Below are 14,467 nucleotides of genomic sequence, written 5' to 3'. Positions count from 1 at the left end.
CCGCCTCTGAATTCACGTGTTCACACTATGAAACCTGCCTGTACAATATAGACATCCTATAAACAGATTAATGGCCAGCCACGTCTCTCACATAGATCTTTATATCATGACAACACACTTCTGCCTATATGTGTATATGTAGATTTATTAAAAAAACAGTAATTCCTAAAAAAAAAAACAAAAAAAAAAACAAAAACAAAAAAAACTTACTTACACTGTATGTTTAGTCTACATGTTTGAACCAGATCAGACTGATACTCCCATGTGATGAACCGCGGCTCGTCACTCCAATCAAAGCGCCGTTTGTTGATTGTAATTTCCACATCGACCCCCCCCCCCCCCCCCACATTCACTTCCTGTTCCTCCTGTACACCCCCCCCCCCCCCCCCCACCCCCACCAGATGCTACAGTTTGCTTCATTTTTTGCGACGATGGGTAAAAACTGACGAGGGTGAATGGTTTGCAGCGTGAAGGAAAACAGAGACGGCTTCATTGTTTTGTCATATAAAAACGAGACGACGCGAGAGGACCGACGCCACCCGGCGCGTTTCTCTTCTTCTGCCGTTTATCTTACAGTCCATGTACAGCTGTACAACGTGTGCGGCCGCTCACAGTCCTTTAGTGTTACTCGCAGCTCAGGCGGCGGAAGGAGGACGCCAAAAAAACAACAACCAACAACAAGGAAACGTCGTTTTTAGGCGTTTCGCTTTTTTAACTTCGTGGTTAAAGTTTCGTATTTGGTCCAGCTCCAGTCTTGGTCCTTAAAAAGGAGGAAAAGTAAGAAATCAGAAAAGAATAGAGAGCGATGGAATAGTTCATTTCTCTCTTGTCAAGAAATCAATTTTTTTGTTTTCATTTGTCTAACTTCTTGTTTTAGACACATTTTCTGTCCAATATTCTGAAAACAAAAACATATTTCGTAAAAAATGTGGATAATAATTAATATTTTTTCTCCAGATAAACACATTTCCAAACTCCAGATAGTTGTAACAGCTCATTATAATCCTCAGCAGGAATGCGTTATATGTTGTTTCACTATTAGTGAAGAAAATGCTGGAGAGAGTCAGCAGCAGAAAAGACTGAAAGAAAGAGCTTGTGACATCTAGTGGTCTGGATTGACATAAAGGTCTCTTTGTAAAATAAATCGCAGAACAGACAAACTAGTAAAAAAAAGCCCAGAAAATATGGTAATCATGGAAAATAACTTCTAGAAGCTCCCATGAGAGAGAGAGAGAGGTGTGAAGTGTGGACTCACCACGATGCTCTTGTTCTGCTCGTCTGCAGCCTCCTGCATCAGGCTGGTCAGCTGGCTGAGGTACTTCTGGTTCTCCTGCAGGAGCCTCGGCGCAGCGTCACTGCAGAACAGTTCAGGTACGTTCGTTACGCATTCCCGCATGATCACAAGTCAGTCAAAGAGGAAACCATCGACACCAACACCCCGCGTGTTGCCACGGTCCACACTGTGGTCATAATGTTCTGGCTGGATTTACCCACTTTGTAATACAGACCAGGGCTCTGCAACCTTTATGACCACATGAGCCGTTTTCACAACGTTCCACCAAATACAATTTGTCTGGAGCCGCAAAACATTATTAAATCACTTTACATACAATACATATGTACAATGTATTTCATTTTTAGTTTAAGTAGCCATTTTTGACAACTGTGTCTCTTTTGTAATGGATTTTTCCGCTTCAGCCATTTTAACTATTTGCATTAGTGCATTTCAACCGGTTTAGCTAGATCAGCAATATCAACCATTTCAGTTTGATTTTTAACCATTTTAGCAGTTTTTCTTGTGGATAATTTTCTAGAGTCATTTCTGTTATTTGACCTGTTTTTAGCAAATTTGGCAGTTTTTTTTGTTGTTTTGTCTCCTTTGGCTGTTTTTAGTCAGAAGATGAGACCATTGTTGAAAAAAAATAGTGTGAAAGGAAAAAGAGAACTGAAAATGTTTGTTTACACAGAATCTTTTCTGAGAGTGTTTGGGGCCACTCCGGAGGGAATAAAGAGCCACATGCGGCTCCAGAGCAGCAGACCCCTGGTGTCGACTCCAGGAGGAGGGGGGGAATGTGTGTTACCTGTCGCTGGGCCCGGGCAGCGAGGTGAGCGGATGCGGGGAGCTGACGGGCTGAGCCGACTGCGACCACTGAGAAACCTGCAGCAGGTTGGAGAGCTCCGGACTCACGGCGATGGAGCTCCGAGACGAGTTCTGAGCCTGACGACACAAGCCACACTCTAGTTTAGCTGCATCATTCATAACCTCCACATCAACTGAAATACTGGGACGAGAACCGCCGCGAGTGGCGTTAGCCACACAGGCTACTGTGACATCATTTACCCGGAGACGCCGTGATTCTGCAGCTCATCACGGAAATTATCAAACTTGGGCTTTCTGGAACGTTTAAAAGCTTCAGGAAGTTGAAGGAAAACGTTGAACCTGAAGAAAAGTGCTGCAGGGAAGCTCAATGCTGAAAACTAAAAGCTGACCTGTAGAGTACTGCGCCATGTAAAGAACCTCCAACTTCAGCAGCTTTTATTTCATCAACAAAGACATTAGCGTGTCAAAAGTCAGATTGTGGAATGGGAGCGAGGAGCCGCTTGATAAGACCGAGCGTCACGCTGAGCAACAGGAAGACGATTAATAAATAAAAACACAGTGCAAGAGGGACTCACACATGCGATCTTGAGTAAATGCCAGAATTCTCTCTGTCTCTTCATCTGCATCTGCATCACCGTGTTGTCGGCGTCCTTGATGCTCTCCAGGGTTTTCTCGATGCGCGGAAACAAGTCGATGATCTTCTGCTTGCTGCTCAGGATTTTACTGTGGAAACACGTATCACACAGAAACGACGCTGAACTCGTTCATATGACGTGAACCTGACAGGAGAGTCTGAAACACGATAAATATAATGTCCCTCACACTCTGGGCTGTTTTCAAGTTTTTACCTTAAATTCAATAGTAACAGCGGTTTTTCTGTGGTACTGTCGCAGCTTTCAGTGGTCATACACTGACATCTAGTGGTCATAGATTGTATTTACTGGGTTTTTTTGATAGACACGTCACATAATCAGCAAAAAATTTATAAAAAATAGACTTGTAGTTCAGAAAATACACGAGATAATTATAGTAACTAAGGCAGAATTCAACAGACTTACATGTAAATGTTAACTGTCAGAAGCAGGAGGAAGTTAGAAGAATAGAGTTAATTTCAGTTAAATAGACGTTGTTTTGCTTGTTAAAGCAGAGATAAGGATCATCCCTGACGACGGTTTCTGCTTCAGAACGAGAGCAGTTCAGTCTGTACGGTGAATCCTGAACAGTAAAACACATTTCTCTTTTCCACTCGCAGCAGGAGGCAGACTATCCTAAAAACACTCGTTTCTTCTTCTCGTGTCTGTAAAACTTGAATCTTTGACAAAATAAAAGTCTTGGTCATGAGCTTCCTCTTTACTATGAAATCCCCCTAAAATAGGATGGGCAGCTGCAGACAGTTTGTCTTTAATAGTAAAACGAGGTCATTAAAGCAGGAGAAATAGAAACAACGGAGTGTGTGTGTGTGCGGCGTGTGTGTACAGCGCCGGTGGAGGAACACGTCCGTTACAAGTAGTCCTCTTATGAAGGTCACAATGTGATGACTAACCGAGACCGAAGTCAGGATGTTCCCGTCACTGAAAACTGAAGCTCAGCGGAACATTAAGGAATCTTGAGCTTCCAGGAAGTAAAGATCCAAATATAAATCAAGTCGCTTTACGTTTATTGCTTAAAATGTGGAGTTTAAAAATCAAACACACGTTCTGAAAGGACAATCAATCCTGCTAGAACTAAAAATACATTCAGATCTGATTTTCATTTGGGGAAAACGTACAATGATAGATATCCGAAGCAAGGCTCGATCTCTCTGCTCTCCGTTAGTTTTTAAATCTTCCAGACAACGTGAATGGTCTGGTAGCCCGCGGCGACGGAGGACGAACCAGGGCTGATCTGGAGTTCTTCACAGAACACTCTGTTTCCATTGTCTTCTCGTGGAAGTCAAGTGATTCCTTGGGTTTCATTCAGAGTCGGTTTAGGAACGAGGTTTTCCTGGAGGCAGCCCGGGACAGCGAAGCCAACACACAGACCAGACAAAGAGCGTGTTCTCTGCTCCGTCTTCTCAGAGACACACCTCAAGTATGTCCTCGTCTGTGATGTTCTGATTTTGTGTCAACAACAAGAACCGGAGGAGGCTTTCTTTTTTTTTTTTTTTTTTACAAATCAAACTCTGGACTTGCAGTAATTTAAACAACCGACAAACTGGAAGGTTTCAACCATTTTAAAAAGTTTAATTGTGATATTTATGGCATAAGTTTATTAAAAATAATAAAAAAAAAACCCATCAGATTTCATGAATTCTTCTAATATTTGAGAAAATGTTTGACGTTTAAGCTTAAAATATAAGGAACTAAAGATAAAAGTTTTTGAATATTTAAGGTTAGAGTAGAATGCATCTAAAACGTGGAAATTAAATCAAGGCAATGTTTGTAAAATATTCCCGTCGATTATATACAGTGAGTCTAAAGAAAAGAGTGACGTTCAGCCTGTGTGGCAGCAGGAAACCAGGAGTTTACCTTTTTCACTGCTCTCATCGGGGTTCTAGTCATTTCCAGCTCAATCTGTTAGATCGTCCAGATTAAAATGTACCGCAGGAGAGAAGTTCCCTAAAATATCCTGCCTAACTTTCTAAAAGCTTTTCAAACAGGGAAGTGGTGTTGGTGCGCGTCTCGCTCCGCTGCAGTTTGTTTGAAATACAGAAAATAAATCCAAACTTCCGCCTGAGAGCTCCGGGCGCGAGTGTGAAGTCCTGAAGAAGCGGCGGGACTCGTACCTGAGGTGGGTGAAGAGGTCTTTGAGGACCTTGTCCTGGTTCTGGACGGTCTGGATGATGGCCTTCACCATCTCGGAGCTGTCGCTGCTCACGTCTGAATCCGGCACTGAGAGAGAAACACACGGGATTAACCTCCGAACGAGTGTTAAAAAAAAAAAATAAAAAAACCCCTTCTCCTTTAAAAGCATCTTCTTACTTTTGCACTTCATCTTCATCTGCTTGTAGAGCTCGATGGCCTTGTCCTCTCTGCAAGGAGAGCAAACGGTTGGATTGGGACCGTGTGGGATTATAATCTCGTGTTTCCTGCTTCCAGAAGACAGTCGCAGTCAGACTTGTCCACAAACTCCCCGAAAAACTCTTTTGTTTCCAACGACTCGTCCCCCAGCGCTTCAGGAATATTTGGCCGCTTCTGATTGGTTGTTTATTCAGAGACGTGTTTAGTGGAAATCACCCTCATTAACAGTCTGCGTCAAGACTGGAAGGACATTCAGCACAATTCAAAACTAATTCTATTTTCACACATCAAATCTCTGGTTTTTATTTTTTTAAACAAATAAAATTACCTATTTGATGACGCCTGTTGGCCGGAATAGTCTGTCTAAATATAGAAATGTTCTTATTTGCACTAAAACAAAGAACATTTGGAATAGAGGTTATTTATAGGATTGTATTTATATACTGGTTTCGCCACATTGAGGAAAAAAAAATGTGTTTTTATGTGGCCCATAACTATAATATATTAGTTTAATTTTAGTTTAAGAGGGTGTCGATATGCACAATACAGCAAAAATTCAAAAAAATGACATCCAATTATTTTATTAACTCATGTTTAGTTTACTTCTTTATATTCAGATTGATAAATAGCTCTTTGTGTTGGAACGCAGCAGTGTGCAGTACTGTACACACAATCTTTAAGGGGTTTTGAAGAACATTTGAGTTTATTTTGCTTTAAAACATGAGAAATGCGTCTTATTTGTCAGATTCACGCCACGTTTCAAAAGATTTTGACGGCTCAACTGTCGTGTAATAACGAATCACTGTACTGGTTTTAAAGGTTCAAGTGTGTCGACAACACACGATTGTTTAGAATCTTAAATCCACACGCTGAAAGCTGAGCTGGGAATGTGTGTTACTGCGACGGCAGGTCATTATTGCAGCTGCCGCGATGGGCGTCCCACTCACAGCTGTTCCATCTTGTCTCCTTGGCGCCGGGCGTACGGGCTCCTCTGAAGCTCCACGATCTCCGAGTGCAGCGCCAGGATCTCGTCGTCCAAGTGGCTCACCTCTGCCACCTGCGGGACACAGCGGGGAGTCAACCAGCGGCCACGGCGAGGGCTTGAACTCGCGCGTTCTCCTCATTTACCTCAGCGAACGCCGCAGCTCTCTCCTCGTTCTCCTGCCAGGTTTTCAGCATCTTCTCAGAAGCTTTCAGCAAACACATGGAAACAAGCGTCACCAAGACGTCCAGGAAAAGCCTCCGGGGCAGAAGAGACGGCAGGAAACACTCACATATGCCGTAGTGCATCTGATCGCTGTACTTCTCCAGGTCGTACTGGATGCTGCTCTTGAAGAAGTCCAGCTTCGCTTTGAGCTGCTGCGAGAAGCCGAACATGCTGTTTTTACAGCGGGTCAGGTTGGTGTTGTAGCGCAGGAGGCTCAGCCTGGAGGAGGAAGAGGAGGAGGAGGAGGAGGTGGTTAAGCTTCATTTACAGTTTTTTTTGCGGTGAGTTTGTCTGCAGCAATGAATTGTGGGCAAACGACAGACTGAGGTGACTCACATGGCTGCTCTCTGGCCTTGGAACAGTCGGCTGTAATCCTCCTTCAGGCCACAGATGTAGCTCACAGCTTCTCCCCAGACCTTCTTCAGCACCACCAGGGGGAGCTGCGTCTTCGCCTCTTGCACTGCCAACAGGAAACATGGAAAACGTTTTGTCTGGAGAGTCTCACTCCTTCACATTATTGGATAAATAATATGAAAATTAATTAATCATAAATGATGCAAATAACAACATGCATGTAGGAATCCTCAAAGACACATTTAGCGTGTTAAATTAATAAATCTGTTCATGCATACATTTTGATTCACTCACAAATATTTATTGACATTGATTATTGTCACCATTTCCCAACATGTATTTATCTATATATTCACATTTTCACTGTTGTTTTACATTCATGCACTGTTTTTTTAACGTGTATTTTCATATTCTGTGCTCCATCTATTATTTTTTATATATTTCCATTTGTAAATTTGTCTGTTTAGATTGTGTGTACTGCTGCTGACAACACTGAATTCCTCCATCGTGAGATAAAGTCAAATATTAACTTGTACAGAGATTTTGAACTCGCGCCTCTTACACGAGGACACATTCTGATGGACACACAGACTCTTTAAACTGAAAACATATTCATCGGCGCATTAACATTAACGCACAGGCGGGATGAAAACACGCGACCGTCCACTGCATGAACCGTCGCCTTGAAGAGTCTTCAGAGAGAGACGGCGTGTTTGTGTCCAATCACAAACAAGTTCAAACACACTCACCGATAGTGTTGACTTTCTCCGGCAGGCGTCTGGCGCTGAACGGACCCGAGTACTTGGTGATGCTCTTGTCAAACAAATAGACGATGTAGCTGTCCCAGCCTCTCTGCAGGGAGAGAGAGAATCCATCACCGCACAAGTTACTGGAGCTCAGAGGAAACCTGGTGGAGAAATCAGGCCTCGGGACATCGAGTCACAACACTTGGAATTAAGCTTTTTTTTTTTTTTTTAAAGAATCGTTCTTAATATTCATTCGTCTTTTCTAGACTGAGGTCACGTTTTTAAATCTTCTAAAGGGACACTAAAGAATAAAATATGTTTTCGGGGAATATTACAGAAGTTTTTGGAGACTATTAAGAATCTTTACAAGGAGTATTACAGATATTTTCAGGGAATATTGAATACGTTTACAAGGAACATTAAAGCCGTTTTCATCTGAACTCTGATCGTATTTCCTCCCTGCTGCTGCCGAGAAGCCAGACAGCGAGCGAAGCTGCACGGCGGTCGTCGTACCACTCCGTCCAGCACACACTGAGCGGCGGGCTTCCTGGGGTCCAGCGACACGCCCGTCTCCTGCAGCAGCTCCTGGTTCGCCACCTCGATCTTGGCCTCGGCCTCGATGCGTTTCTGCAGACTGTGCAGACTCTCGTCGGGGGTCAGCTGGAAGGAGTGGACCTGAGCCGTGGTCATGTTCAGGATGTGGACCACCTGAGGGCAAAGAAGCGGCAGAGAGAGTCGGAGATTTTACGACAAGATCGTTCGCCACGGTCAACGCGGATCATTCTGGATACTGTGAGACATTATCAACCACACGGTGCTGAACGGAAAACAGAAAAAGAGATGAATGGATCGGCAACAAAACGCTTTAAATTGAATTAAAATCACAAATTAATTAAAAACTAACTATCCCAACGTTATTTAAACATTAAAATAATAAACACAAAAAGAATTCAACTAAAAAATGTGAATAAGTCAGAAAAAAAAAATGAGGAAAAAAAAACAAAAATCCCTTGAATTTCAATTAAAAGCTGAAAATCGAAAACTCAATCAAAAACCAAAGACAGAAAAATTGAATTTTATTTGTGTGTGTAATTTTATATTTCTGGGATTTAATTCCAACCAAAAATTTGAAATGAACGCAAAGCCCAGAGTGAGGAAGGGGAGTGTGCAGCGGCAGTGTGCGGCGACAGTGTGCGGCGGCGCCGACCTTCATGATGAGGATCTGCTCCAGGACCTCGAAGCAAAGCGGCTTCTTGGTGTCGGTGTTCATCTCTCCCCCTCTCTGCACCGGATCCCACTTCAACATCAGCTGCAGCAGCGCCTCCATCGGCTCCAGCAGCGTCCTAGGCAGACCACAGACGTTACAGCCAAACGCACAGTCTCAGTTCATACACCTTCATCGTCGTCGTCGTCGTCGTCATCCTGACCTGCTCAGGTTGTTCGGGTACGGCAGGTGAGTGGAGAAGCGGACTTCTCCGTTCAGCTCCTCCACGGCCATGATGTCTTTTGGACCTTTGTTTCTCACTTTGCTCGCCCTGTGGGTGAACAAGAACCATTAAACTCCAGACGGAGACACGAAGACGAGTTCTGATGACATGAAGCAGCTTCTCTCAAGGTCAAACAAGAAGCTCGCCGTCCAAAACCGGCCGGCAAGAGGCTCCAATCAGCCAAACCACCGAGCAAACTGTAAAACTTTAAAGAAGACATTGATTTCTTTTCTTCCTCTTTCGGACACAACACGACAATGAGACCTGAGCTGAGATATAAATGATGCTGCCATGAAAGCTGGGTGACCTGGTTGCTATCAAACTGGCCTCAAGGGGGAGCCGTCAGGGGGAGCTTGTAAAAACACCCAGAATGCAACAGGCTTTTTTTCCACTGGATTTTGTTCAAGGTTTCAATAAAAAGGGCTTTATGTTGAAATTGGGAGTCATTTTCAGTAGTAATTGTTTGGTTTTGTTAAAATAGACATTTTCATACATATCCTCATAACATAGAAAAACTTTAATATTGAAATTTAAAAGGTATGCATGGCACCATTTTACCAGTCCGGTCCACTCAGAGGCTGAATGTGTACCCTGAATTCCACACTGCCGTCATGTCTCCTTCAGATTCGGAGGATGAACTCAACAGGAGAACAGTGAAAATGGATTTATGCCGACTGTGCACTTTAAAAAATCGTTTTTAAATCCTCATCCTCATAAAAATACCACCATGTGCTCAGAACGGGGACCATGACGACGGTCACAAGGAGGACCGTTGTTTTTCTGGAGCGGTTTGAAAGCCGAGACGATGAGTGAACTGACCACTGCACCGGCTGCAGGTTGTGCAGGAACGGACGATAACCACAACTGCACTCGAATATCATGGTGCCAAAGCTCCAGTAGTCCACGGTGACGGTGTAAGGTTTGTTCTCAAAGAGCTCCGGAGCCTGCAGACGACAAGACGCCGCGTTTCAGCTTCACTCAAGTCAGAATGCCTTCATCATTTATCGCAGACAGACGAGAGCGTGGAGGATCTCCGGCGTTTACCAGGTACTGGAGCGTGCCAACGAAGGAGGTGCACAAGCTGCCCTGGTCCAGGTCTTTAGCGTAGCCCAGGTCGATGATTTTATGAACCAGCTGCAGAGTAAAAAGAGGATTTCAGTGGATTTGAACCGAAGCAGCAGATAAAACTCGACGCGGCCGCTCACCTTTCCGTTGATGTCCTGCAGCACGATGTTCTCGGGCTTCAGGTCTCTGTGTATGATCTTGTTCTCGTGCAGGTACTGGATCCCAGACCCTGGAACAGAAGCCAGGACCGTAAATCTTCGTGACTGAAGAGACGCGCAGACTAAAGCAAGAGTGTTTCCGTACCGACGTCGTTGAGTAGCGAGAGGACTTCGCTCTCCATCAGACCGCAGCAGTTCTCGGGTTTGCTCAGAACCTGCAGGTCACAACATGAAGCTCGGTCACTTCAGACTTTGCCGTTTCTAAATGTTCCTGTGAACAGATGCTGCACATCCAAAGAATTTCTAGCACCTCAGCGGTCTGAGAAAGAGTTGAGGTGTTAGAAACTAATCTCCAGACTGCAGCAGCCTCACCTTCCTCAGGTCTCCTCTGGAGCAGTACTCCATGGCCAGCAGGGGGAGATCGTTTAAGGCGATGGGCGTCATTTCCTCCGGGACGTCCTGGGCTGTCACCACGTTGATGTGATTTAATCTGAGAGGACGAGGAGGAAGAGGAAGAGGAAGAGGAAGCACATTACTAAAGAGATTTTACGTCTCCTTCACGCTGAATCTAAAGATCTGCAGGGTAAAGCGATTTCATTCATTTAAGGATGGTTTGTTCTGGATTTCATGTAGATTTGTTGTGGAACAAACATTCATATATAAATGACTTTTCTCCAAACAAAATCCAGAGTATCGAGTCTACCCTGAAGCTAATCTACTGTACATCCTGCAAAAACACCGACTCACCCAGGTTGATATTTGTGAACTGTATGTTCATGATCAGCAAATTCAAAACTTACTACTTTAACATATGGAATTGATTAATACCTGGTAGATACAGAAGTTATTAGCTGTCGGTGTGAAAAAAAACAAAACAAACAAAAAACGGGACCAGTCAGAGTCGGAGTGAACGACCGACGACGCAAAAGAAAGAAAGTTGCACATTTTGTCTCCGTTATTATCAGCAGCAGTGTTTGATTCAAACGCTGATCGAGCCGCGCCGGGCTTCACCAGGCTGTGGGACATTACCGTGGAAACAAACCGAAGATAAAAATGAAGCGCCCACTTTTTCATGATTTGGATTTCTCTGCTCCATCTGTCCTTGTTCCGCGGCGTGAGCTCCAGACGGCACATTTTCACAGCAAGCTTCTCATTGGTTACCTGCAGAGCACACAACAAAATCCCATTACATTATCACACGCCAACAATACATCCAAATCCAGCAGGTGGCCCGTTGTTTACTCCTGGAGCGGCTGCAGAGCGGACAGGGCGCGAGGAGAACGTCGGCTCAATAAGAAACAAGGTTCAGGTTGAGGAGAGAAGAAACCCGCCACATTCATCACGTATTACAAGTTATTGGTCTTTCTAACATTATCAGAGAAGTTTTGGAGTTTATCCAATGCTAATTAACACAATCAAATGAGAACTCTAAAAATCAACTACCAGGAAAAAGAGAAATATATATATATATATACTTTCTACCCCAAACACTCTGGTCCTTATGGTGGTGTACTGGACTTCTGGTGGATGGTAAATAAGAGTCAACAATGAGCCAAACATTTGAAGTCCCGTCACAAACGCAAAGTAACGTCTACAAAACTGCAGGATATTTCACCGAAAGTAAAAAAGTAGCAGCTTTGTGTCTTGAAATGAACACCGTGTTGACAGATTGGGGCTGTAATGTGTCCAAACTGTACTCTAATCAAAATGTGCCGACGCTGCACAATTCGGGAGACAATCTGCCTCCGTCATCTGCTGTCTCACACACACACACACAGACCGAGACAGAGAGAGAGAGAGAGAGAGAGAGAGACAGAGAGAAAGGGAAGAGTTTGACGGTTCAGATTAAAGAAACCATTTACGTGAAATTATTTAAAAAAAAGTCTGGAACAGACGAGGTAGTTGATGCCACAATCTCTCCCCATTTACTAAAAATCTCCATCTATTCCACCAAACAAATTCAATTATCCAACTTCAAAGGCTCAATGTCAATCAGCTCTCTGACCCCCGCGAAACCTTAAATCGAGACTTTAAATCCCCGAGCCGAGCGTCGCCTTGTCGAGAGGACAGCAGGAAGTGATGGAGGGACAAAACATCACGACCAGCGAAGCTGGCTTCACTTTGATCGAGGAGGATAAAACCAGTGAGTTACTGCAGGAACTGATCACATCCTGCAGGTTGAACCGGTTTATTAGAGACGCAGGAAGTAGCTGTGGTAGCGAGAGCAGCCGGGGCCGATCAAAGACTAAAGGGAGCTGCAAGAGACGAAGGAAGAATGATGACCACATTCTGACTCTCTATTGTCACTGTTGTTCTCCGAGACTGCTGTTTACATTCACTTTTGGTTTTAACTTGATTCAGCTCTTCTGATTTACAGACACAATATTCAGGGGAAGTATTAGAAACATTTTTCTTATTCAACCAACAAAAGTGTCTCAGACCAGTACTTTTATCCAAACCTTTTCAAACACAATTATTGGAATTGTTAGCAGCAGTTTGATTCAGTTAATCTATAAAAAATAATGTAAATGTGGACATAAAGCTGAATTTTTCTTTGGAAAAACTAAGACGGTTACAAACATGTGATTATACAAGTAATTATTTCAATTGTGGGGGTATTCAGGAGCAGCTTTTTTTTTTTTTTTTTTTTTTAAACAAGTAGATTGCATGGCGTTAATTACTTAAGAATGAATAAGTAAATTGTGACAACACTAAATTAAACGAAAGCATCTGTAATCTCTTACTTTCATCCCTGATCAGAGGACAGATTTACTGTTGATAGAAGAGAAGGAAACAAATAAAACTGAGTCATCTTCTGTCGTCCTTTAATCCGCTTCATACATGCAGTGTGTTTGGGGGGGGGGGGGGGTTAGGGCATGTCTAGTGTGTGTGTGTGTGTGTCCGTGTGTGTGTCGGTGGTCCTGGTTTGACACTCACGTGATGCTGGTAGAGGTAAACATGGGCGAAGCCCCCCATCCCCAGCCTCTCCTTCAGCTGCCAGTCCCCGCAGTCCTGGTTTTGTCTGAACGGAGGTTTCTCCATGGTCGTAACACAACCTGCACCACATGAAGAAACCATCTATGACAACAGAAACATTTATGATTTGTACATGACAAGCGATCGACGCCGGAGGCGGCTACACCCTGGAGAAGATGACAGGTTATACTCGACGCTAGCGAGACACGTCACCATATTGATGGTTTATGGTGATGTGACAGAAGTGGAGCAGATTTTCATATAGGTGAAACATCTGTGTTAAAGCAGTGGGTGTAAAATCACCCACACAAATGTTTTCATATCGGCTCCACTGGCTAATGAGCGCGCAGTTAAACCGATACGGCTCCAGGAAATACACGGCGCCGCTTGCCGTCAGGCAGAAGAAAATTAAGCCACGAAGCCGTTTCGAGGACGTTTGCGAGCTGGGGATCTGTAGCGGAGAGTTTCAGACTTACGGTGTGTTTCTATGACCGTGTCATGGGCTGTAGAAATCCGAGGTCCGAGCGGCTCTGCTTGTTTTCAGCCGATGCAGAAATCTGTTGTGTACTTTCCCAGTCCGAGTTACGTCATCAGCGCGTCACCACAACCCGGCAGTGTTTCTTTATAAAGGAAACGAGCGGCGTTCAAGAGAGGCACGCGAGGGAGCGTTCAGAGCCGCTAAAATACAAGTTCAAGAACACAGCGACGCCTGGTTTATGAACAAACAATAATCAAACGTTCAATTAAAGTATATTGTCCAACAAGAGTATACTGTTTTCAACATGCTGTTTTCAAAGCTTATAAACCGAACGAGCAGCGTTCAAGGTTTCCTCCACCATGGTAACATTAATGGAGGATTCCATTATAAAGATAACTATTATTACAGCAGACTGTGATGCATTTGTCCATATATATGATTTTCCATCTTTCAGTTTTTTTCTGAAAAAACTCTCTGGTTTCCATGTTGGATACACCTCAAGCTGTTTTTTGTAATAAACTGTCAATCATGTGTTCTTATCTTCTGAACTGTGAGTCAGATCCAGATGTAAACGCCTGTAAATGAAAGCTGACATCTTGGTCTATTGTCTCATATTGATTTATCTAATGTCAAAGCCAAATGTGACCAATCTATTGTAAAAATAAAGGCACTTGCCTCACTGTTCCAATGATTTTGGAGGTTATCAGCATGGATTCTCATACGGGTATTACATAATCAACTACTCTTATCAACACATATTAGCATAAGCTGTGTTACTGTGATAGAAATCACAGTCAGGAAGAAATCCGGAAGTTACCAAATATGTTCATTTGATTGAGAAAGGAGAAGATTGTGTTTCTACTTGTGAGCTGAGATCAAATGCTTCAAGCAGGATT

General features: G+C 43.6%; 1 protein-coding gene across 2 annotated transcripts; it reads right to left on the bottom strand.

Annotated features, from left to right (window-relative positions):
- Positions 1–425: 425 nt before the first annotated feature.
- On the bottom strand, positions 426–13,714 carry LOC308108180 (inhibitor of nuclear factor kappa-B kinase subunit alpha-like). Of its 2 annotated transcripts, none has more exons than XM_080460942.1 (22): positions 13,570–13,714; positions 13,055–13,173; positions 11,184–11,278; positions 10,490–10,607; positions 10,263–10,332; positions 10,100–10,188; positions 9,939–10,028; positions 9,714–9,838; positions 8,835–8,942; positions 8,615–8,750; positions 7,921–8,115; positions 7,411–7,513; positions 6,644–6,767; positions 6,375–6,526; positions 6,229–6,290; positions 6,048–6,157; positions 5,062–5,111; positions 4,866–4,971; positions 2,677–2,824; positions 2,082–2,218; positions 1,256–1,355; positions 426–760 (listed from the first exon to the last, which is right to left on the bottom strand). In XM_080460942.1, exons 2-22 carry the CDS (start codon positions 13,157–13,159, stop codon positions 695–697), a joined length of 2,289 nt encoding a protein of 762 aa, XP_080317068.1. In that variant the 5' UTR covers positions 13,160–13,173; positions 13,570–13,714; the 3' UTR covers positions 426–694. The 2 variants fall into 2 exon arrangements, with proteins under 2 accessions (XP_080317068.1, XP_080317069.1); XM_080460943.1 differs by lacking the exon at positions 13,570–13,714 and adding an exon at positions 12,862–12,889 and having other exon boundaries at positions 13,055–13,140.
- Between the last annotated feature and the right edge of the window lie 753 nt (positions 13,715–14,467).

The sequence above is a fragment of the Lipophrys pholis genome (genome assembly GCF_963383615.2).
Source record: "Lipophrys pholis genome assembly, chromosome: 1".
In the NCBI taxonomy this organism is placed as follows: domain Eukaryota; kingdom Metazoa; phylum Chordata; class Actinopteri; order Blenniiformes; family Blenniidae; genus Lipophrys; species Lipophrys pholis.
Note: the sequence above shows the minus strand (reverse complement) of the source record. Positions and strands in the feature narration are given on the sequence as shown.